The 22,086-nt window shown below is 42.7% G+C and overlaps 1 protein-coding gene across 7 annotated transcripts in view; it reads left to right on the top strand.

Moving 5' to 3' along the window:
• The window catches only part of EPB41L4A (erythrocyte membrane protein band 4.1 like 4A), a 193,655-nt gene that overhangs the window by 84,349 nt on the left and 87,220 nt on the right, over window positions 1-22,086 (top strand). The window contains exon 1 of one of the 7 annotated variants that reach the window (XM_053294292.1): window positions 18,929-19,015. The exons of the other annotated variants lie outside the window; for them this stretch is intronic. Coding sequence (XP_053150267.1) covers window positions 19,013-19,015 — 3 coding nt within the window. The 5' untranslated portion in view covers window positions 18,929-19,012. Of the gene's footprint in view, window positions 1-18,928; window positions 19,016-22,086 lie in introns of those variants that run through there. 7 annotated transcript variants of the gene reach the window in all.

Below are 22,086 nucleotides of genomic sequence, written 5' to 3'. Positions count from 1 at the left end.
AGGCCATACGTGCGGCAAAGAAGCGATTCTTTTCTGCCCGTATTGCATCCGCAAGTTCACATCCGGCGGAGTTGTTCAGGGTTGTGAGAGGGCTAGCGAGTGCCCCTCCTCCCTTGAATCAGAATCTGGAACCATCGATTACCCACTGTGATGTGTTGAATGAATTCTTTGTGGGAAGAATCTCTCATATTCAGGTCGACTTAGACTCCGTCTCCACAATTATCTCAGTGTCTGATGTGGAGGTGTCCAGCGACTCGTCTTGAGTGATTAGGTTGGATCAGTTCGTCTGTGACTCCTGAGGATGTGGACAAGCTGATTGGAATGGTGCGGCCTACCACCTGTTCTCTTGACCATTGTCCGACATGGCTTATATTATCTGGCAGGGGGGTAAATGTATCTCTGAGGGAAGGTAGGATGCATCCTTGTCTTAAGGAGGCAATTATTAGACCACTTCTGAAGAAGCCTACCCTGGATCCCTCGGACTTGAACAACTACAGGCCTGTCCCCAACCTTCCGTGGCTGGGCAAGGTAATTGAGAGGGTGGTGGCCTCCCAGTTCCAGACAGTCTTGCATGAAACTGATTATTTTGACCCATTTCAAACTGGCTTTCGGGCTGCCTAGGGGGTGGAGACTGCCTTGGTCGGCCTGATGGATAATCTCCAATTGGCAATTGACAGAGGAAGTGGGACTCTGTTGGTCCTTCTGGACCTCTCGGCAGCTTTCGATACTATCGGCCATAGTATCCTTCTGGAGCGTCTGAGGGGGTTGGGATTTGGAAGCACTGCTTTGCAGTGGTTCCGCTCCTACCTCTTGGGCAGGTTCCAGATGGTGTCCCTTGGAGACTGCTGTACTTCAAAATCTGAACTTTTGTATGGTGTTCCCCAGGGCTCCATATTGTCTCCAATCTTGTTTAATATCTACGTGAAACCGCTGGGAAAGATCATCAGGAGATTTGGTGCAGGGTGCTACCAGTATGCTGATGACACCCAAATCTATTTCTCAATGTCAGCATCATCGGGAGAGGGCATAACCTCCCTAAATGCCTGCCTGGAGTTGGTGATAGGCTGGTTGAGGGATAACAAACTGAGACTGAATCCAGATAAGACGGAGGTACTCGTTGTGCAGGGTTGGAACTCGAGAGATGATTTTGATCTGCCTGTTCTGGATGGGTTCACACTTCCCCAGAAGGAACAGTTACGCAGTCTAGGGGTGCTTCTGGATCCGAGCCTCTCCCTGGTGTCCCAGGTTGAGGCGGTGGCCAGAAGTGCCTTCTATCAGCTTCGGCTGATATGCCAGCTGCGTCAGTTTCTTAAGGTGAATGACCTCAAAACAGTGGTACATCTGCTGGTAACCTCCAGACTGGATTACTGTAATGCGCTTTATGTCGGTCTGCCCTTGTACATAGTCCGGAAACTACAGCTGGTCCAGAATGCGGCAGCCAGGCTGGTCTTTGGGTCATCTCGGAGAGACCATATAACTCCTGTATTGAAGGAGCTACACTTGCTGCCGATATGTTTCCGGGCAAAATACAAGGTGCTTGTTCTAACCTATAAAGCCCTAAACAGTTTGGGCCCTGGGTATTTAAGGGAACGCTTTCTTTGGCATGAACCCCACCACCCACTGAGATCTGCTGGAGAGGTCCGTCTGCAGCTGCCACTGGCTCGTCTGGTGGCCACTCAGGGACGGGCCTTCTCTGCTGCTGCCCCGAGGCTTTGGAATGTGCTCCCTAGTGAAATAAGAGCCTCCCCATCTCTGACAACTTTTAAAAAGTCTTTAAAAACACATCTCTTCACCCAGGCTTTTATTTAATGTTGTTCTAATGGTTTTAATGCTGTTTTAAAATACTATTTTAAAAATTTTAAATAGTTGTAATGTCTGTGCCCCCCCCCCACCACCTCATTTTTGTCTTAACAAACGTTTTACTTTGTTTTTATTCTGTTGTAAACTGCCCAGAGACTAAGTTTTGGGTGGTATAAAAATGTTTTGATAGATAGATAGATAGATAGATAGATAGATAGATAGATAGATAGAGGGGGAAGGGGAAGAGTTTCGTGTGAGTGTGGAGAATGGAGCACCCTTGTGGAGATTGGTTCTGTGTATGTTTTGTGTTTTGTACCCATGTCTGCTCTCTGTGCTTGCAAAACTCCTGAACTCTGCAAAAATTCTGAAAAAGCAAAAGCAGGAGGGAAGCTTGGAGAGGGGGGCAAATTCCTTCCTTCCAAGCACTCAGCTATGCCGAGGAAAAGTGTGCAAAGAGAGAGAGGTGCAAAGGAGCAGCTAAGCAGCTCCAACTTCTTGCCTGATTTTCTGAATGGTGGATCCTCTTCCTCACCCAGCCCCCAAGTTACATTAAAAAATAAATAAATTCCAAGGTCTCCACCTCAAAAAAAAACCCCAAACCCATTACCATGGTTTTTGTTTTTGTTTTTTTAAAATCTTTATAATCTTGCAAATTCAGTTCAAATATTGGATCTTTTAGAGACCAAGCGGGGAATGGGTAAAGAATTATGCAGGATGGGAATATGTTAAGTTGTGTGTTGAAATGTTTCTGCTAATGCATATTTGCATGAATATACTTGTTTTATATTACATTCTTGTGAGTTCAGTTGCGGCCATGGGGTGTATGTGTGTGTGTGTGTGTGAATGATGCTTAACTTGCTGTGGGGGGGGGGCACCCCAATTCAAAATGGCAGACACGTAAACGCTTGAAGCACAAGTGGGCTAATTTGGGAACCATCTAACCAATTTGAACCAAATTTGTTATAGTTGTAGGGACACATAGGGATGGCTCAAGGGCGTAATTTGTAATGTCATCCACCTTGATTCAAGATGGCAGACACATAAGTGCTTGAGGTGCAAGTGGGAACTGATTTGGACTGAATTTGGTACAGTTGTAGGGACATATAGGGACACCTCAAATGCATAGTTTGTCATGTCATCCTCCCCATTTCAAGATGGCGGACATATGAATGTTTGATGTACATGTGAACTGATGTACTTGTGAACTGCCTAACTGATTTGGACCAAACTTAGTCCAGTTGTAGGGATAGTGAAAGGAAAGTAGGCAGATTAGTTCTTACTAGAACAACTTGTTGATAAGAATGCATTTAATTTAGTGAATGCTAATTCAGCTAGTGGCCTCTGCCATTCTTAAGTTCCTCTGGACCAGAGGAGGCCATTATACCCCCGCAGCACTTAAGCTGTTTGAAACCAAGCCCCACAGGAGCTGACACAGTCTAAATTTCTCTCTCCAAGTCCCATTTTGTGTCTCCAACACCGTCCTGCATCTGGAGATGGGCATGATGAAGGTGGAGGAAAGAGTGTGCATGTCCATCCTCAACCCCGGCTCTCAAACTATCCCCCAACCTATGGGGTTTGGTCCCCCTCACCCTACAGGACAATTATCAGTCTACTTGGAAACAGACACTCCTGACTAAAATGTCAGCTCTGGGTCTTTACCCCTCTCTCATACTTGTTATGGGTTATGACCAAGCAAAAATATCTATCATACAGAGGATAATAGACATAGAAAGCCAAACTGAAATAGGCAGAACCCCAAACTTCCTTGTATCCATAAGGCTCAGATACTCTACCTCACCCGCTACATACCTAACACAGCTGGAAGTCTCAAACCACAGGAGGGCCTTTACTCTTGCTCAGTGTCATGTCCTCCTTTCAGCCGTATTAGAAGGCAGATAAGAAAGACCCCACCCATGGAGTGGCTATACCCCTGCCATACTGGGTAGGTCGAAACTACAGCACATGTCGTCCTATTCTGTTTATAGAGACATTCACACCAATCTCATTCTGCCACTACTACTCAGGTTCCCAGGATGCCCAATCCAATTCTACACCTCTCTACTGCTCCCTGATGATGAACCTGCCATCACGCATAACGTTGCCAGATTCTGTGCAGCATCGTGCATGATCAGCTGGGTCCTGACAGCCAGCAGTTCCTGACCAGGATGACTTCTGTATTCAGCTACACCGCTACATGAAAATTTTTACACGTCTGCCTTTGTACAGTTTCTGTGCATTTTATGCACAATCTGCTTATATACTTGAAGGGTTTTTAACGTTTTTTTTAAAAAATGTTTTAAATATTAGAGCCTTTAATGCTACTGTTTATACAGCTCAAGAATTTTTATAGTTTATAGATACAATTTTTTTATCAGCCCTATAGTTTGTTACATTCCTACAGTTTTATACCTTGTACTGTGTATTTTAGACATACCCTGCATATCATTTTTTGCTAATACCAATGTATTTTACCCACACCCCACATTCTATGCTTGCACTCACTTATGCTGATCTAAGACCACAATTCAGCTAGTGGAATTGCTCGAGGAATGAAGTTACCTCATATCATCTTCCATAGTCTGTAAGATCAAAGAAGTTGTTAAAGATGAATGTAAAAAGAGACTGCCAAAGACCAAGAAATAGAAGAGAGCAAAATAGATGTCAGAACAGATGGTGGAAATTGCCAAGAAGAGGAGAGAAGCCAAAGTCAATAAAGAAAAAGACCTCAGGAAGGAATTTAATAGGAAATTTCAGAAAGTTGTTAGAAGAGACAAGGAGCAGCACTACAGCTGCATCTGTAAAGACCTTGAGAAGGGAAATAGACATGGAAAAACAAGGCAAGTATTCCAAAAGATCGCTGAACTCAGAAGGAGGTTCCAACCTCGAATCGATATATTAAGGGATGGCAAAGGACAGATAGTAACTGATTCAGAGAAGATCAGAGATGGAAGGAGTATACTGAAAATCGGTACAGCAGGGATGTCAACATCCAAGATACTCTAGAAGATATTTGCTACTTGCAAGAACCTCTGGTATGGGAAGATGAAGTTAGATCAGCACTCCGGTCATTACCAAGTCAGAAGGTTACAGGAATGGATGGAATAGCTACAGAAATATGGCAAGCAACAGAAGAAGAATCAGTCAAGGCTCTAACCAAACTATGCCAGCAAATTTGGAGAACAACACAGTGGCCATTACCAACAGATTGGAAGAGATTAGTCTACATACCTATACCAAGGAAAGGAGACTGAACAGAATGCATAAACCATCACACAATATCCTTAATCTCACATGCTAGCAAAATAATACTCAGAATAATCTAACACAGATTAGAGCCCTATGTGGAAAGGGAAATGCCAGGTGTTCAAGCTGGTTTAAGAAAAGGTTGAGGAACAAGAGACATCATTGCTGATGCACGCTGGATAATTGAGAAAGCCAAAGAATACCAGAAAAGTCCATATGTGCTTTATTGACTACAGAAAAGCCTTCGATTGTTTTGCCATGTCAAGTTGTGGAATGTTCTTAAGAAAATGAGCATCCCAGAACATCTCATTGTTCTCACGAGAAACCTATACACAGGACAGGAAGCCACAGTCCAGACAGAACATGGTGAAACAGACTGGTCCCAGATGGGCAAAGGAGTAAGACAAGGCTGTCTACTTTCTCATTTATTCAATTTACATGTTGAACATATACTGGGAGAAGCTGGATTGGAAGAAGATGAGCGTGGTTTTAAAACTGGAGGAAGAAACATCATAACTTGCACCACGCTGATGATACCACTCTGATAGCTGAGAATGCGGATAATCTGCAAGCTCTAGTAATGAAAGTCAAGGAGCACATTGAAAAAATGGGACTGTAACTAAATGTAAAGGAGACTAAACTCACAATGGGTACAGCAACCAGCCTCAGAATTGATAATGAAGACAATGAAGTGGTGGATAGCTTCTGCCTTTTAGGATCGACTATCAACCATCAATAATGCTGGGAAAAATTGAAGGTAAGAGAAGAAGACGACGACCAGCAGCAAGGTGGATGGACTCGATTACAACAACAATGAATACACCACTGAGAGATCTTAAAGGCCAAGTTGAAGACAGATCATCCTGGAGAGAATCTATATATGTGGTCGCTAAGCGTCGACACCGACTTGATGGCACTTGATCGATCGATCAAGATTTTGAAAATGAAGGATTATTCAAAGTAAATTGGTCTTTTGGTATTTGTCTATGTGTTATCAAGCAAACCCCCAGAAGAATCACAGAAAAATACTGAAGAATTGGCAGAATTGTTTCTAGCTCATTTTAAAAGTCACTCCATCTGTACATTAACAAGTACAGATGGAGAGACAGGCTGTCTACAAATTGTACATATCTGCCTACAAACTGTACATAGGAATGAAGCAAGTATACGTTGCTGTCGGTGACTGACCAGGAGAGGGATCTTGGGATGGTGTTGGACAGCTTGTTGAAAGTGTTGCCTCAATGTGCGGCAGCTGTGAAAAATGCCAATTCCATGCTAGGTATCCTTAAGAAGGGGATTGAGAATAAAACTGCTAATACTATAATGCCCTTATACAAAAAGTTGGTGCGGCCACACCTGGAGTACTGTGTACAATTCTGGTCACCACATCTAAAAAAAGACACTGTAGAACTGGAAAAGGTGCAAAAGAAGGCAACCAAGATGATCAGGGGCCTGGAGCACCTTTCTTATGAGGCAAGCCTACAACACCGGGGGCTATTTAGTTTAAACAAAAGAGGACTGCGGGGAGACATGATAGAGGTCTGTAAAATCTTGCATGGTGTGGAGAAAGTGGATAGAGAGAACTTCTTTTCCCTCTCACATAACACTAGAACCAGGGGGCATCCCATGAAATTGATTGCCGGGAAATTCAGGACAAGCAAATGGAACTTTTTCACACAATGCATAATCAACTTGTGGAATTCTCTGCCAGTTCTCTGGCAGAGTTAATGGCAAAGATATCCAGTTATTTTTGGATAACTTCATGGAGCGCAGAGGTCTATCAACGGCTACTAGTTGGAGGGCTATAGGCCACCTCCAGCCTCAAAGGCAGGATACCTCTGGGTACCAGTTGCAGGGGAGTAACAGCAGGAGAGAGGGCATGCCCTCAACTCCTGGCTGTAGGTTTCCAGCGGCATCTGGTGAGCCACTGTGAAACAAGATGCTGGACTAGATGGGCCTTGGGCCTGATCCAGTAGGGCTGTTCTCATGGATCATGATGCATGTCTGTACACACCCATTATTTTAGGTCATATTCTTAAAATACAGAAGTTAGTTGCCTGTACTGTGTTTATAATATTTACTTACATAAGAAAAGTTTCCTGTGATCAGAAATTCTGTGTTACTTTGCTTGTTGCTATTGAAGCAAATTTTTGTTGCCTTTCTTCAAGAGATCAAAATTGGGGTAGGTAATAGGCATTCAGGTAGATGTTTCAAAGAATCAAATTTTTGCTTGTAGTGGACACAGAGTAAACGGGGAGACAATACAAAAATGGAACTGGGCTAAAACATTTAAAATTAAAATGTTATCGTGGTTTGACATTAAATGGCAGATAACACTGTGGTGATGTCCAGCCTGGCTACTATATTTCAAATGGAAACTAAATGATGCCAGACAGAGACTTATAGAGGCAGAGGACTGATTGTATTCAAACCCTCGCTGGATGGCTTGATGGTTTTGCAGAAATGAGTTGCATGCCATTATAGTTAAGGAGTCCCCTTTGAAATCCAGAGGTGTGCTATTCAATTTCTCCCATCCCAATAAAAATGGCAGTCATCCCTGTTGTAAGGACTAGAACTCATCTTGAGATCCCCCACAGAATCATTTATATGAATGGACATAGCAACACAAAGAAACTCCTGCAAAGCCAATAGGGGCTACTAGCTTCCAATCAGCTAGTAATTGTCTGTAGTCATCCTAAGCACACTGCACAGCCATACAAATGAACTGTTTGCTAGGCAGGGAAGAAGAATTCTAAACTGAGGTGAGGACCAGTGTCTGGTCAGATCATTTTCTCCCACATGCAACCCATACTTACAGCCTTCTATCTTCTAAAAAGTAGACCTTGTCTTTGCAGCCTAAATTCTGTTTTGCTAGAATCCTGTGCACACTTAACTGAGAGTAACCCAATTGAACATAATGACTTAATTAATGACTGAGCCCCTGGTGGCGCAGTGGTAAAACTGCCGCCTTGTAACCAGAAGGTTACAAGTTCGATCCTGACGAAGGGGCTCAAGGTTGACTCAGCCTTCCATCCTTCCGAGGTCGGTAAAATGAGTACCCAGAATGTTGGGGGGCAATATGCTAAATCATTGTAAACCGCTTAGAGAGCTTCCAGCTATAGAGCGGTATATAAATGTAAGTGCTATTGCTATTGCTATTAATTTTGAGTAAATGTCCCTACATTTGGGTGGTTAGTTCCAGAAGATGGCAGAATTGGTGAAAGGAGATTCAGTATAGATTATATGACTTGAATATTTAGCAGGTTAAGCAGATTCTAGTCATGGATATATTTTGGACTAAATATGTCTCTACATGTATATGCATTTTTACTGAGACTTTCTTGGTTAATATCTGTACATATTAATCTCTGTTAATTTATATTTTCTGTTTGAACATGTATCCAGTTAATTAAAGTCTGGCTCTTTGTCTTGGTAAATGTTTGCAATATTAGCTATTATTAAATTAAAGCTTGTTGCTTGAACATGTAGTATGCAAATTATATTCTATTTGTTTGGCCTATCACATCAGACTTTTATATGTGTAAATATATAGTGCATTGAGGTCCACAATAGTATAGTAAGGGCTCTGTGAATTTCACACATCAGTAATATTTGATTTGGTCATATTAAAATTTAAATGCAAATGTTTTACAACTGCAGCCATACACACAACTGTTTGATCCTGTCTGCATTTCTGAAATGGAACTGGTAGGGAGGAATTATTTTTATTATTTACAGAGAGCTTTAACTAATATGGAGAGCCTATGGATTTATGAGCAAAGAAGATAATTCTAGTTATAGCATGTATTTTCTTTTTATTGATAGTCACATGTTGCTGTTTATAATAAGGACATCCTGAAGATTCAGGATAATCCAATTTCAGGGGGGAATTGATGTGTTTAGAAAACCAAAGCAACTCCATTTTACTCAGAAACCCCATTTCTAACCTCAGCCCAGCCCAGGGACATAATTTACATTACTGCCTTTACTGTAGCAAAATTGTATCTATGAAACTTGTTAACATAGTCAAGGTTCTCACTGTTTTTCTCTGACACAGTTAAGAAAACAGGATCTAACCAAATAAGGAGTAATTACCAGATGAACAATGAATCATTCGCATGGGTACTAGATACTTGGACCACCATACTGTGTCTAGGGTGTCAGCATCATTTAGATTGTTTGTATAAATGTAAGGTGCACTTGTAACCAAACTGTAATCGGTTTGAGAGCATGAGCCTATTGATTACCTATTGCTATCTGCAGAGCAATAAAACCTCAATTGATAATTCCCAATCCTTGTGCCTGACTGATAGGTTAAGCAGACCCAGGAACTAGCCCCATCCACATCAACAAATTTGAACATAATAATTAATAAACAACTTTATTTGTTAGCTGCCCCATAAATTGTTCTATTGGCAGATAACACATTAGAAAACATCCAATAAAAACACATAAAACATGACAAACAGATCAATACAAAACAAAAAAATACAAAATATAATACAAAACATTTTAAAAACTTTTAAAAAATCAATTTTAAAAATCAAAACTTAAAAGCTGAGTGAGCAGAAAAGTCTTTATCTGGCATCTAAAAGAACAAAGTGATGGTGCCAGACGAGCTTCACTGGGAAAGCTATTCCATAAACAGGGTGCCATCACCAAAAAGGTCATCTCCTTCGTAGCCACCCACCTCACTTTGTTTGGCAGGGCCTCTGAAGAAGATCTTAAGGTCAGAGTCAGGACACATGGGGCAAGGCATATTCTCAGGTAACTTGGTTGCAAGCCATTTAGTGCTTTAAAGGTTAAAACCAGAACTTTGAATTGGGCCCGGAAATGGATTGTGAGTCAGAGCAACTAACAAAGCACTGGCATGATATGATCAAAACGCCCAGCCCAAGTTATTAATTTTTCAGCCCTATTTTGTACCAGTTGCAATTTCCAGACTGTTTTCAAATGCAGCCCCATATACAAAGCATTGCAGTAATCTAAGCCGGAGGTCACCAGAGCACAGGTAACTGTGGCCAAGCTATTTCTATCCAGGTAAGATCACAGTTGACATATCAACTGAAGCTGATAGAAGGTGCTCCGAGCCACAAAGGCCACTTGAGCGTTGGACTGATGTGCATCCCCAGATTGCAAACCTGATACTTTAGAGGGAGTCCAACCCCATCTTGAACAGGCTGAACATCATTCACCCAGGCAGAGGAATTGCCAACCAACTACTCCTGTCTTGTTTGGATTGAGTTTCAACTTGTGTATCTAATGCATGTGCATCTAATTTGTGTGACCTGGGGTTGGTTCTCCACCTGAAATCTTTACCAGTTTTAGGGGAATTACTCTGATAGTAGGAAGATATCTTACTTTCTATAGCTGTGACTGTGGGACAGGCTGCTGCCAGTCTGGTAGCACTGGCTCTGAACACTAGCACCCATGGCCAATTACCAAGAGCAATGTGCCTAACTTATGGAACCTTGATCCAGATAGTAGGGCATCAGAACAGAGTATCTGAAAGAGATAAAGATGAAAGGCCAGAATTTATCCAAAGGAAGCGGTTGGTTTTTTTATTATGAAGAAAGCAAGCCCGGTTGAGTGAACAATAACAAATTTGCAATAAAATAAATTGGAGAGTAAGGAGAAGAGAGGGATTATTTGAGAGTGAGTGCCAGCCAGCAGTGGTGGAGATAGTGGAAATAAAAAGTGGGATGGAGGTGGTGGTGGAGGAGGTAGAGGGAAAAGTAGATGTTTTACCTATCCTATATCTGCTGATCAGGCAAAACTTGAAAGGAAAGATTGGATCCCAAGTGAGGGATTGGGTAAGTCTTCACCTGGCTGGATTTGCAAACCCTAGTGCCCTGCTAGCTGTAGTTGAAGTGGGTTCTAAAAAGGATTTGGGGTATTTGAAGACATCCAGTCACAGTTTCTATGCAGGACTTGCATGCAGCATCTGCCAACAAACCAGGGTACAAAGTGTAGGGTGCAGGAAGGTTGGGAGCTCCAAATGAAACTGAGTGTGTGTGTGTGTGTGTGCGCGCTAGCAGCCTGCTCTCAGAAGAACCCTGAATTCAGGATTGTAGGGGCAATTATAGATATCAAAATGGGGAACAAATCAGGGGCATCATTAAGGGGTGGCTTGTGGAGCATGGGCTCCACAAAATGAGCCATAAATGGCTCAGAGCCCCGAATCTTATCAGCCACCACCACCTTTTAGTTTGTGAGCCTGTTAACTGGACAAAGAGGCACCTTTTTAATGTAGTGATTCTCTTTATTTAGCAGGGGGAGAGTAACTGGCTTCGTCCACCCCTAGCACAGTAACAGTGACTGTTGCTGGTGTCTATTTTATGTTTGTTTTTAGGTTGTGCATCCTTTGGTGGCAGGGATCCGTCTTATTAAATGTTGAGGAAGGGAGTGGTTTCCACCATTCTGAGTTGATCACTTCCAGCATTAGTATTTGCTTACATGAGAATCACATCTGTACAAATTGAAGCCTCTGAATTAACATGGGGTTGCTTTTACAACAATATATGGAGTTGAATAAGGCAGAATGACCAGTTCCTGTCCTGAGGAACTTTCAGTCTAAATTTTATCAGCGAGGAAGACAACAAAGGGAGGGGAAGAAAGGGGGAGTTGAGGAGGCAGAAAGTGTAATAAGCTATAAACTTGAGCAAGTCATATATACTGTAGGTTGGATATGAGGTCTTAAGGCGGTTAAGCTATCTACTTTAGAGTGCAATGCACAAACATTCTTCTGTACTGATGCAACTCTCTCCTTTTCTATGCCAGCTACCAGGCAGCTGAGCCCTGACAAACACCAGGCATACCTGCAAGCTAGATATTGCAATTACTGTACAATTGGTGCTGGCACTGCTTTGAATTAACTGGGAATGGGGCAGCATCATTGGTAGCTGCAGGGTTTGTAGCTGGTCTGAGTACTTTCTGTTTGCCAGGTGTACTGGATATGGTAGTGCTCATCTACCTGTGTTAACACAAGGCAAGATTGCATTAGCAGAAGGTTTCTGCTCTTGTTCATGAGTTGCTCCTCAAATATTTTCACTGCTGACTGATTTAACAAGGCAAATTGCTAAGGAACTGCATTTAGCAAGGTTGGTGGAAATATGGTTATTCAACAGATTTGCCATTTTTAAAATCCCTGATAGAGACTCTGTGCATTTTTAAGCTTTATACCAGTCAGCAGGTGTAGCTTACCTCCCAGTGGTGTTCCATGCCAAATAAGGCTATGTCTGCTTTGCATCTGGTAAAGGCATTGAGCCTCTGTTAGAAAAACAATTTTGTCAGCTCTGCATCCATGTATGCTATTTGTGTTTAAGGTAAATGAAGAAAAAGAGATAGTGGGCAACATTCAGACTAAATACCATTGAAATCGATGATGCAAGTTAGTGGCTGATAACTTGTCCGATTAATTTCAGTGAGACAGTACAGGAGGCCCTTGTTTTACATGGCTTCTACCACAAATGGCTAAACTGCATAAAAAACCTCATTGAGCCTATGACAATCTGGGGGTTAGGTTCCTTGGAAAAATTCCAATTCCCAAAATCATCCAAAAAGAGTGGAAAAGCAGAAATAATTGAGGAATATAGCACTGTTCCTTGGCTGCTCTAGCTCCCCAACTCTCCAGCTAGTGCAGTAATGAGCCCCCAAACCAACTTTGTCCTTGTCCAGCTCTGAAAAGTTTCTTCCGTGGTTGACAGCAAATCATCACAGGGCAGTTAGGTCACTCCACTGCAGCACCACTGGAGTTATCTGCACCCAGATCAGAAAAGAAAAACAGGACTGAAATAACTGACAATCAATGGAAGATTATCTGGAAGTCCCACTCAATGCTTTCTTCTTTTAAATATCAAAGAGGAAACTTATAAAATATTAACCAGGTGGCACTTTACCGCTTCAAACTTAGCTGTGACAAATACAGATGCGTCCCACTTGTGTTGGAAAGGCTGCAGGAAAAAAGGCTCCTCCTATCACCAATGGTAGTCTTGTCTATTTTTATATAAATTTTGACTACATGTACATAAACGTATTAAAGCAATACTAAACATAGACCTGGACTTAAGCCCAATGAGTTATTTAATAGCCTTACCGCTACAGTCTCAATCCACCACTTCAAACAAAGAACTCTTTAGCTTTCTAACTATATCAGCGAAATTTGTCATCACTTCACAATGGAAGAAAAAAGGGCACATTTCAGTTAGAGCATACCATATACCAAATAAGGTATATAATGGTTATGGATAAAATTTCTTTGCTACTGAAAAAATGATACCAATCAAAACCCAAGTATATTATACTATGCCATGTGGGAACCCGTCTGAAAATATATAGAAGAGGACACGGTCCCAAGGCATGACCCCAATGCTCTAAACTATATTTTTGGTGAAGACCACTCCCTGCTGCCACACTTCACAGTAAAGTGGGGGGGGGGGGCAGGCAGAGTTGCACGTCCATTGACAGGCATGGGGGCTGTCACCCTGGCACGTGATGGTGGCCGGCCAACTGGAGCAGGAGAGTGTCTGCAAAAGTGGTTGCTCCCTACACTCATGCTCAATTGCTCTGGAGCAAGGCACCTGTCTGCCCATCCCGTTTCATTGAGGATTATCTGGTCGCCTTTTGGGGGCCAAGTAGGAATTTTTTGGATCACACATCTGCCTGGGCTCTTCCTTCGACAGAGGATGAAGTGGTATGAATAGTCAACCTTGTGCGCAGTGTTGCTGATGAAGGCTTAGAGCAGGGCTTCTCAACGTGTGGGTCCCCAGATGTTATTGGACTTCAGCTCCCATAATCCCCAGCCCCAGTGGCCTTTGGTTGGGAATTATGGGAGTTGAAGTCTAATTACATCTGGGGACCCACAGGTTGAGAAGCCCTGGCTTAGAGGATATTGAGCAAAATGAGGTGCACGAACCGCTCAAGACAGATGAGGAACAGTTGACAGAAGAGGACTTAGAGGAGCTTGTTCAAGCAGCTGCTGTGAGCAGCTAAGAAGAGCAGGGAGAGGAGGAGATGGTGGCAGCAAAGCCTTTAACCACCAAGGTCCTGTCAGGATTTCTATAGATGGGGACTGCCTTGGTTGAGAAGGCCTTAGAAATTGACCCATTATGCTGAGTGCAGCATAAGATTCAAGAGACAGTTGGAGGCTGTGCTGCAACCCTACAGAGAAACCTACAGGACTCTTCAGGCAAAGGCAGACCACCACCAGCAGCTTCTTCAGGAAGGTTTAGAGCACCATTCTACCTGAAGACGCAAGATCTGAGAGTGATACCTCCACTAGCACTTTCCGTGGGTTTGAAGCGAGTGATGATGATGACAGCCTGATGCCCCTCCAGGGCCTTCTCCTACAGTGGAGTGATCCCCCCGCCATTTATCTTTGTTTACTACGCTGGAGTGGTGCTAACTCCAGTGGAGTGATGTAACTCCTTTTTCATTGTTTTTTTCTGCCAGTAAGGCAGGAGACCAGTCACAGATGGAGTGATGCAGCTCCTCTGTCTCAGTTTTTTAAAAAAGGAATTGTGTTTCATTTTTTAAATTTTTTATTAGCGTTTTCCCATCAAAATATGACAGGTAGATATCATGTTATGGAATAAAAATGTCATATATTTATAACATAAAATCCCTGTGCGTAGTTCAATTAAAAAGCAGTTTTGAACTCAAAGAATAAAATAAAATCAGCTAGTTTCTGCAAATAAACACTCACTTTGCACACCCAGACTCCAATAATGACAGGACACATATGATTGGCTTTGGGGGCGGCCTTTTTTTGCCTACTTCTCACTGATTCTCCTGCAGGGCTTCAGGATGGCCAGGAGCATTATCCAGCAGCAAAAGAACTCTGAAGGTGAGGTTTTTTGCTTCAGATATTGCTCCAACTCTGGTAGGAAGTAGTTGCTGACCCAATCAGTGAAGACTTCAGCAGTCCCCTGTGGTATCTTTTGACTTGCCAGAAGACCAGGAGTTGGATCTTATTTCCCCCTCTGAGGGCTTTGAGAATTCAGTGCCTGGTAAAAGAGCATTGGCTTCACCATGCAGTCTCCAGCAGCATTCTCACCATCTAGAAGTGTTATCTGGTCCTTGCCTGTCTTAAATCCTGGAGCGGTTCATTCCTGCTTGGAGATGAAAGACCAGGCTAACATTCTTTTCCAAACTAAGCCTGTCTCGGCAGCATTGAAAACCTGCTCAGGCCTCTATCCCTTCTCTTCAGTCAACTGCTGCAACTCTGCTGGGAATCTGCTTGTCACTTCGTGATCTGCAGATGCAACTTTCCCTGCCGATTTCACATAATGGTGGCTGTAGCAGCACTTGAAGTTTTCAAACCACCCCTTGCTCACCTGAAAAGTGTGCCCAGCATCACCAGATGTTGCTGCTTGATCTTCCTCAGTGAAATGCTTTTACAGCTTCAGTGCCTTCTCGTGGATCACTGCTCTACTCAGTGGCACTTATTTCTGATCTTGGTCCTTGATCCAGATATTCAGGGTCTTCTCCATGTGTAATGACTAACTTAGTCTAGGAGTTGGTTCAGATTTCATGTGGGCACTCTATTTCTTTCATGTAACCTAGATTGCTTTTATCATCTAAACCCACATTGTAGCACTAACCCTGGTTTGTTTATTGCCTTCTAACCAAAGCTGAACCCTAGGCTTGAAGTTGGCTTGTGTACCCAAGTTAAGCCTAATCCGCTTTACATCCAAGCCCACTCTTGGAATTAACCATAGTTTGTTTCTTTGACATAGTTTCTTTGACTTCTCCTAGCAAGGGCTGCTGCTCACAGAGACACTAACTAGCCAGAGCAGTTGCAAAACACAGCCACTGCAAGCATTTCTCACTGGTGCCAGCTTGAAACCTCCCCTAGTTTGCCTAGCAACTTGTTACATCATCTCTTCAGTCTTTTGCCTAGGAACAAAGTTGCTGACAGGATTCACTTTTCTTTCTAAATTCAGACATTTTTAGCAGACAGAATTAGACGACTTTCTCCCCTATTGCTCTCATCCTGCCAGAACTGAAATCCAGTATCAGTTCACAGAAACAGCACAGGGTTCACTGATGTCTGTTTCCCTTCCCAATCTTCCTCTATTCTGTGTGGTGTTCTGCTCATTACTAGCAAGTGTGGATCTGAATAGCCCCTGTTTTGGGAGGCTCCCCCCCCCCCCAGCTAGCCTAGTGCCTTTCTGTACTCCTTTGCAGTGGGAAACTTGTGTGAGCTATTGCAGCATCACTGCTGACAAAGCCCAAAGGAATATGAAGAACATGCATTAATGAATGAGCCTTTTCTGTGGCCACCTGCCACCACGTATGTCCTTGTCCCCAAATTGTGCCTTCTCTTTTTCTTTCCATAGTTCTAACACTTCAGGATAGTTCTCCCTAAAATGCCCCCCCAACACAGAATTGGCACAAAATTCTCCTCAGTTTCCCCTTGTTCCCACACAACTTTCTCTTCTTTGTGTGTCCTGCTAGTCTATCTCCCCTTTCCTCAGGTATGCAGTTAGCCATATTGCCTTCCATCTTCTATTTTGTTTCTTTGTTCCCACCATTTAAACCCCAATCACAGATTCATAGTTAACCATGTCATTCCATTACCTCACTCTTTTGGCTCCTCTTAATTTCTTTCAGCTTCCCTGATAGTCATTAGTGTTGCTTTCTGCTAGTCTAGGAGAGGATAGGAAATGGCTAACTGTGCCTAGTGTGAGACTGCAGTTGGGGGCTGGGAAGATTACTACTTTAACAGTTCCTTTGCCTTCTATAGGGAACCAAAAATGTTCAGAAAACTCCAAAAGTATGCAGAAAGAGATGAAGCTTGTTTCAGGCAGGTCTTCCCACTTTGTAATCAAGAGCAGAGGTTGGGAAGTGGGTGATAGGGCAAAGTCATGCCTGGAGCAGGGCAGCCTGGGATTGCATGGGAGACAAATGGGGGGGGGCTGCTTAAAATCATTGTTAAGAGAAACAAGTTGAGATTGGTGAACGTCTACAGCACTGTTCTCTGTATTTAGTAAATATTAGTTATATTTAACCAAGGTTCTGTGTGATGTCTGAATGTACCCTAGATGTTGCTCAGTGAATCCTTGTTATAGTTAGCAATAGTGGTTGACTAAATATCATTTTAGCATTGTAACTAAAAAGTAGTATTGTTTAACAAATCATGTTTAACAAATCAATTAAGAACATGCCTAATTAAAAATATTTATTGTTGCTTAGGAGTTGGGTGCTTTTACTTCTAAGCAATTTATTTCTATGCGTAGAAATAAATTTTACTCATTATGAGGACGTGAATTATAAGGTCAACTTTAGCTTTTAAAAAGTAATCTTCTCCTTTTTAAAGATTTTAAATGTAACTGTATTTTAATGGTTCAATTTCATTTCTATCAAAAAGAAACCAGATCTTCTCTGACGGTTCTAGCTGTCATTTTATGAAGCTGGTGGAAACCTGCCTTTCTGGTTTATAGTGTTGTTGCTTATAAAGCATGGCCTTATGACTCATTTTGAACAATTCTTTGTTCTATCCTGAAAGCGTTACTGATGGCATTTCAAATAAACTTGTTCCCTCTAAGAATGCAAGCCTCTAGCAAGTTTGATCTTAGTGTGAGGCAGACTGTGTAACTTCAGAAATACTGTATGCCCAATCTAGTTGGATCTCTCTCTGGCTCCCTCAGATGGAGTTTTCTACTCAAACTGTTAGGCTGATATCTGTGCCACAGAAAATACTTGCCCAACACATTTTAAAGTGACCTTTTTGCCTGGCAATTCCCTGTATAGAAAGTAGGTGTGCTCCGAATTATGTGTTATGCATATAGAGGTGTACTGTAACTATATATCAAAGGTGTTCTAATTTATTTTGTTGGATCATGTTCCATCCTCAATTGTTAAGAATGCAATATATGACAGTTTATCACAAGGCAAAAAGTTGTCTGGTTCTGGTTGGTTGTGGCTTGTATTTTTGGAGGCAAGAGCCAGATATGTAAACACCATTTTTGTACGCTAACTTCTGTACTATTTCAGTGCTATAAGATATATGCTTATATTAGTGTTGTATGCATTTTATAATGGTGTTGCAGATCAAATTGAATTGCTGAGCATCCGTGCAGACTTTTAAGCATGAAGAGCCAGTGTAGTTTACTTACACAAATTAATTGTTAATAATATACTACATACATAGTCAATAGATTTGACCCTGTCTACAGGTGTCCAGAAAGTATTTTTCCTTCAGAACATTAGATAGAAATAAAATGCTTAGAAGTAAGTATCTGACACTCTCCGCTTGTTCCTCCGCCCTGCCTTCTAACAACGGGAGAGCCGAGCAAAAGGGAGACCCTGCCTGGGCTGCCCTCGGCCACAGATGACATCCAGTCAGATGCCGAAGAAAGGCCTGCAAAGCTGCGAAAGGGGCAGGGAGAAGCTATCGCAAGCTCCCTGCCTGAAGCCAAGAACAGACCAAATGAATAGTTTGGTCTATTCATGGGTGGCGACCTGCCAGAGTGACATGCAAACCCTGCCCCTTCAAAAACCCCAACCAGCAGTCAGGGCAGCACTTGGGGCTGTCAGGAGAGGGGGTGATAAAGATCCCTCCTCCCAGCATGAGGCTTAGGGAGGGGGCATTATTGGAGAGCTATACAGCCTCTACTTGATAGTTATAATCCTTGTAAGTCCTCTGAATACTTTGTCTTATTTCTCTTTGCTATCCAGTTGAAAAAGCTTTTAAACATTTTTTCATGTTAACGCTTTCACAGTGCTGGCAGGTTTTAATTGTGTAAAAGCAATCAAGATTTTAACATTGTATCTGTAGTGACCAGCCTCCCTTCCCTCTTAAGAGTTAACAGGAAGCGAACCGTGTCTTGACTGACAGGCTGGTGAACTCCAGGGCTCAGCAATCGGCACACCAAGTGGGTGAGACCTAGAGAGATGTTGCCAGGAAGAAAGGAGTTCTTGGTCAGAGAAGAGGCTGGGCTGGAGACGCACAGGAGTATATGTGGCCATGGTGATTGGCTGCAGGAGAATTATTATTATTATTATTATTATTATTATTATTATTATTATTAATTCATTCAATTTCTATACTGCTCTTCCAAAAATGGCTCAGGGCGGTTTACACAGAGGAATAATAAATAAGATGAATCCCTGTCCCCAAAGGACTCGCAGTCTAAAAAGAAACATAAGATAGACACCAGCAACAGTCACTGGAGGTACTGTACTGGGGGTGTATAGGACCAGTTACTCTCCCCCTGCTAAATAAAGAGAACCACCACGTTAAAAGGTGCCTCTTTGCTAGGTTAGCAGGGATTATCTCCTGCAGAGAATAACTCTGCTATTAGAGAACAGAGAATTTTATAACATAACAGAGAATAACTCTGTTATTCTCCTGCAGAGAATAACTCTGCAGATCCTTGAAAAACAGGAGGGCAGGAAACTTAAATTCTCATCAGGCGTTTGGTGAGTTCAAGGGACAAGGAAGTTTGGTCTAGGGGAAAGTTTATTTAGTCAGACTTTGCATTTGATTGATTAAGTGCCTTCAAGTCGGTGTCGACTCTAAGCGACCACATAGATTCTCTTCAGGATGATGTCTTCAACTTGGCCTTTAAGGTCTCTCAGTGGTGCATTCATTGCTGTCATAATCGAGTCCATCCATCTTGCTGCTGGTTGTCCTCTTTTTCTCTATCCTTCAGATTTTCCCAACATTATGGATTTCTCAGGGGAGCTGGATCTTGGCATAATGTGTCCAAAGAATGCTAGTTTGAGCCTGGTCATTTGTGCCACGAGTGAAAATTCTGGATTGATTTGTTCTATGATCCATTGGTTTGTTTTCCTGGCTGTCCATGGTATCCTCAAAAGTCTTCTCTAGCACCAAAGTTCAAAAGCATCAATGCTTTTTCTGTCTTGCTTCTTCAAGCTTCAGCTTCTGCATCCATAGAGTGTCACAGGAAAAACCATTGTCCAACCTATACTAATCTTTGTAGGTATAGACACGTCACAGCATCTAAATATCCTTTCCAAGGCTTTCATTGCAACCCCATCAAGTGCTAGTCTGCGGCATATTTCCTGACTGCTGGATCCTTTACTGTTGAAGGTTGATCCTAAAAGGCAGAAGCTATCCACCAAAAGACCAATTTACTTTCAATAATCCTTCATTTTCAAAATCTTGATTGATCGATCGATTAAGTGCCATCAAGTTGATGTCTACCCTAAGCGACCACATAGATAGATTCTCTCCAGGATGATCTGTCTTCAACTTGGCCTTTAAGGTCTCTCAGTGGTACAGTCATTGTTGTTGTAATCGAGTCCATCCACCTTGCTGCTGGTGGTCCTCTTCTTCTCTTGTCTTCAACTTTTCCCGGCATTATTGATGATTGATAGTCGATCCTAAAAGGCAGAAGCTATCCACCTCAGAATTGATAATGAAGACAATGAAGTATCCAGGGGTGTCCATTGCTCCATCTCTCCCCCACAACCAAGTTTCTCTGTCCCTCTAGCTGCAAGGCTTTAACTAGAAACACAACCTGACCTGAAGCTCTTCCTTCTGTGAAAATTTGCTACTTGCCTAAGGCAGGTTGTTTTTCAAATATCTCATCTGTGAGAAAAAGCACCAGCATTTCCCCTGTCTGAAATTTACCCTAACAGAGCTTTGTGTTCAGATTGCTGGAGGCATGCAGATTGCTTATTTGACTTCCTGGGTTATCTGGCTGATCACTTGTGGTGGGGCACAAAGGCTGCCTTCGGACATAACAGGAAACCTTATGCATACTCACCTTAGGTAGGCCCCTGTGATGCTTGAACAGTCACAGCCATGGTTCTGGAACTCAACTGTGGCTCCGATTCCTACCCCCAGCCTCTGATTGAACCTTCGGTTGTGAGGTTCACTTATCAAACCAAGGATCCGGAGGCTGGAGTGTGTCATTTGGTTTGGGCAACTTACCCAAATCGGAGTCAGGGGAGGAAGCTCCTCCTGCTGCTCAGAGTTTATTGGCTGGTGAGGCTTTCCTTCTCGGGTCCTAGGAAGCCCACACAGCCAGTTTTCACCCCCTTGTAGGCTCTGAGACCTCAACTCCGGCTTACCTGGGCGTGTGGTGGTGGACGGGCAAGAACCATAGATTCACCTAATCCGCGGTTCTTAACAGTGTCCGAAGGTGGCCAGAGCCTCAGCCTGCTCTAATCACAGCAGGCAGCCATGCTTTTAGACTGGATTAAAAGCTTCTACATGTATTCAAACCCATCTTTTCTGCAGTTAAGATTTTTTATTAGTTCTGCTTTGTATTGGCACGTGCAAGTAATTTTTATTTTTATTTTAAATTTCATTGTGTGTGCTGCTGCTTAAACCACTTTGGGAATGCGTTGCTGAAAAGCATGATATAAATAAGAAATGATTAGTTAACTGGCATGAATTCTCTGCCATGAATTCCTTCTGACTGCCTTGCTGTGTGTGAGATTCAGATCCATGGTTTACTTTTGCTCTGACTATCCTTTACCCTGGCCTCTGTATTTCTGATATGTGAAATGGGCACATTTGTTCAAAAATGTTCTAATGCTCAATTCAGAGGCAATATGCCACTCACTGCATGCAAGTTGCAGGGCAGCAAGGCAGGAGAGGGGAATTCCACAACCCTCTCCTGCTTGTGGGTGTCCCAGCTGCTATCTGGCTGCTCACTGTGGAACACAGAACAGTGTGCTGGACAAAGCCTTGGCCTGCCCTGCTCACAGAAAGCAGCCATGCTTTTAGACTGGGCTGAATGCTTCTAAAAGTTTAAAAACCAACTTTCTCTGCAAAGGGAAGAAAACCTTTATTATAAACTAGAAGTTGTGGTTTCTTAATGAAAACAGTTTACGATTCTAAACTATGTGGATTTTGTTATAAATGGTAAGCATACTCCTGGAGAGGAAGAAGAAAGAAAGGCCTGGAGAGGAGGAAAGAAGAAAGGAAGGAAGATTGAAAGATAGAGGGGGGAGGAAGAAGACAAAGACAGAAGAAAGAAGGTGGAGGAGTAAAAGGGGCAGAAGGAAAACAGAATGAGTGAGTGGAAGGCAAGGGAGGGAGGAAGAGAGGAGACGGAGGAAGAA

Source organism: Hemicordylus capensis, chromosome 2, assembly GCF_027244095.1.
Source record: "Hemicordylus capensis ecotype Gifberg chromosome 2, rHemCap1.1.pri, whole genome shotgun sequence".
Lineage (NCBI taxonomy): Eukaryota > Metazoa > Chordata > Lepidosauria > Squamata > Cordylidae > Hemicordylus > Hemicordylus capensis.
The sequence above is the reverse complement of the archived record's forward strand: the minus strand, read 5'-3'. Positions and strand labels throughout refer to the sequence as shown.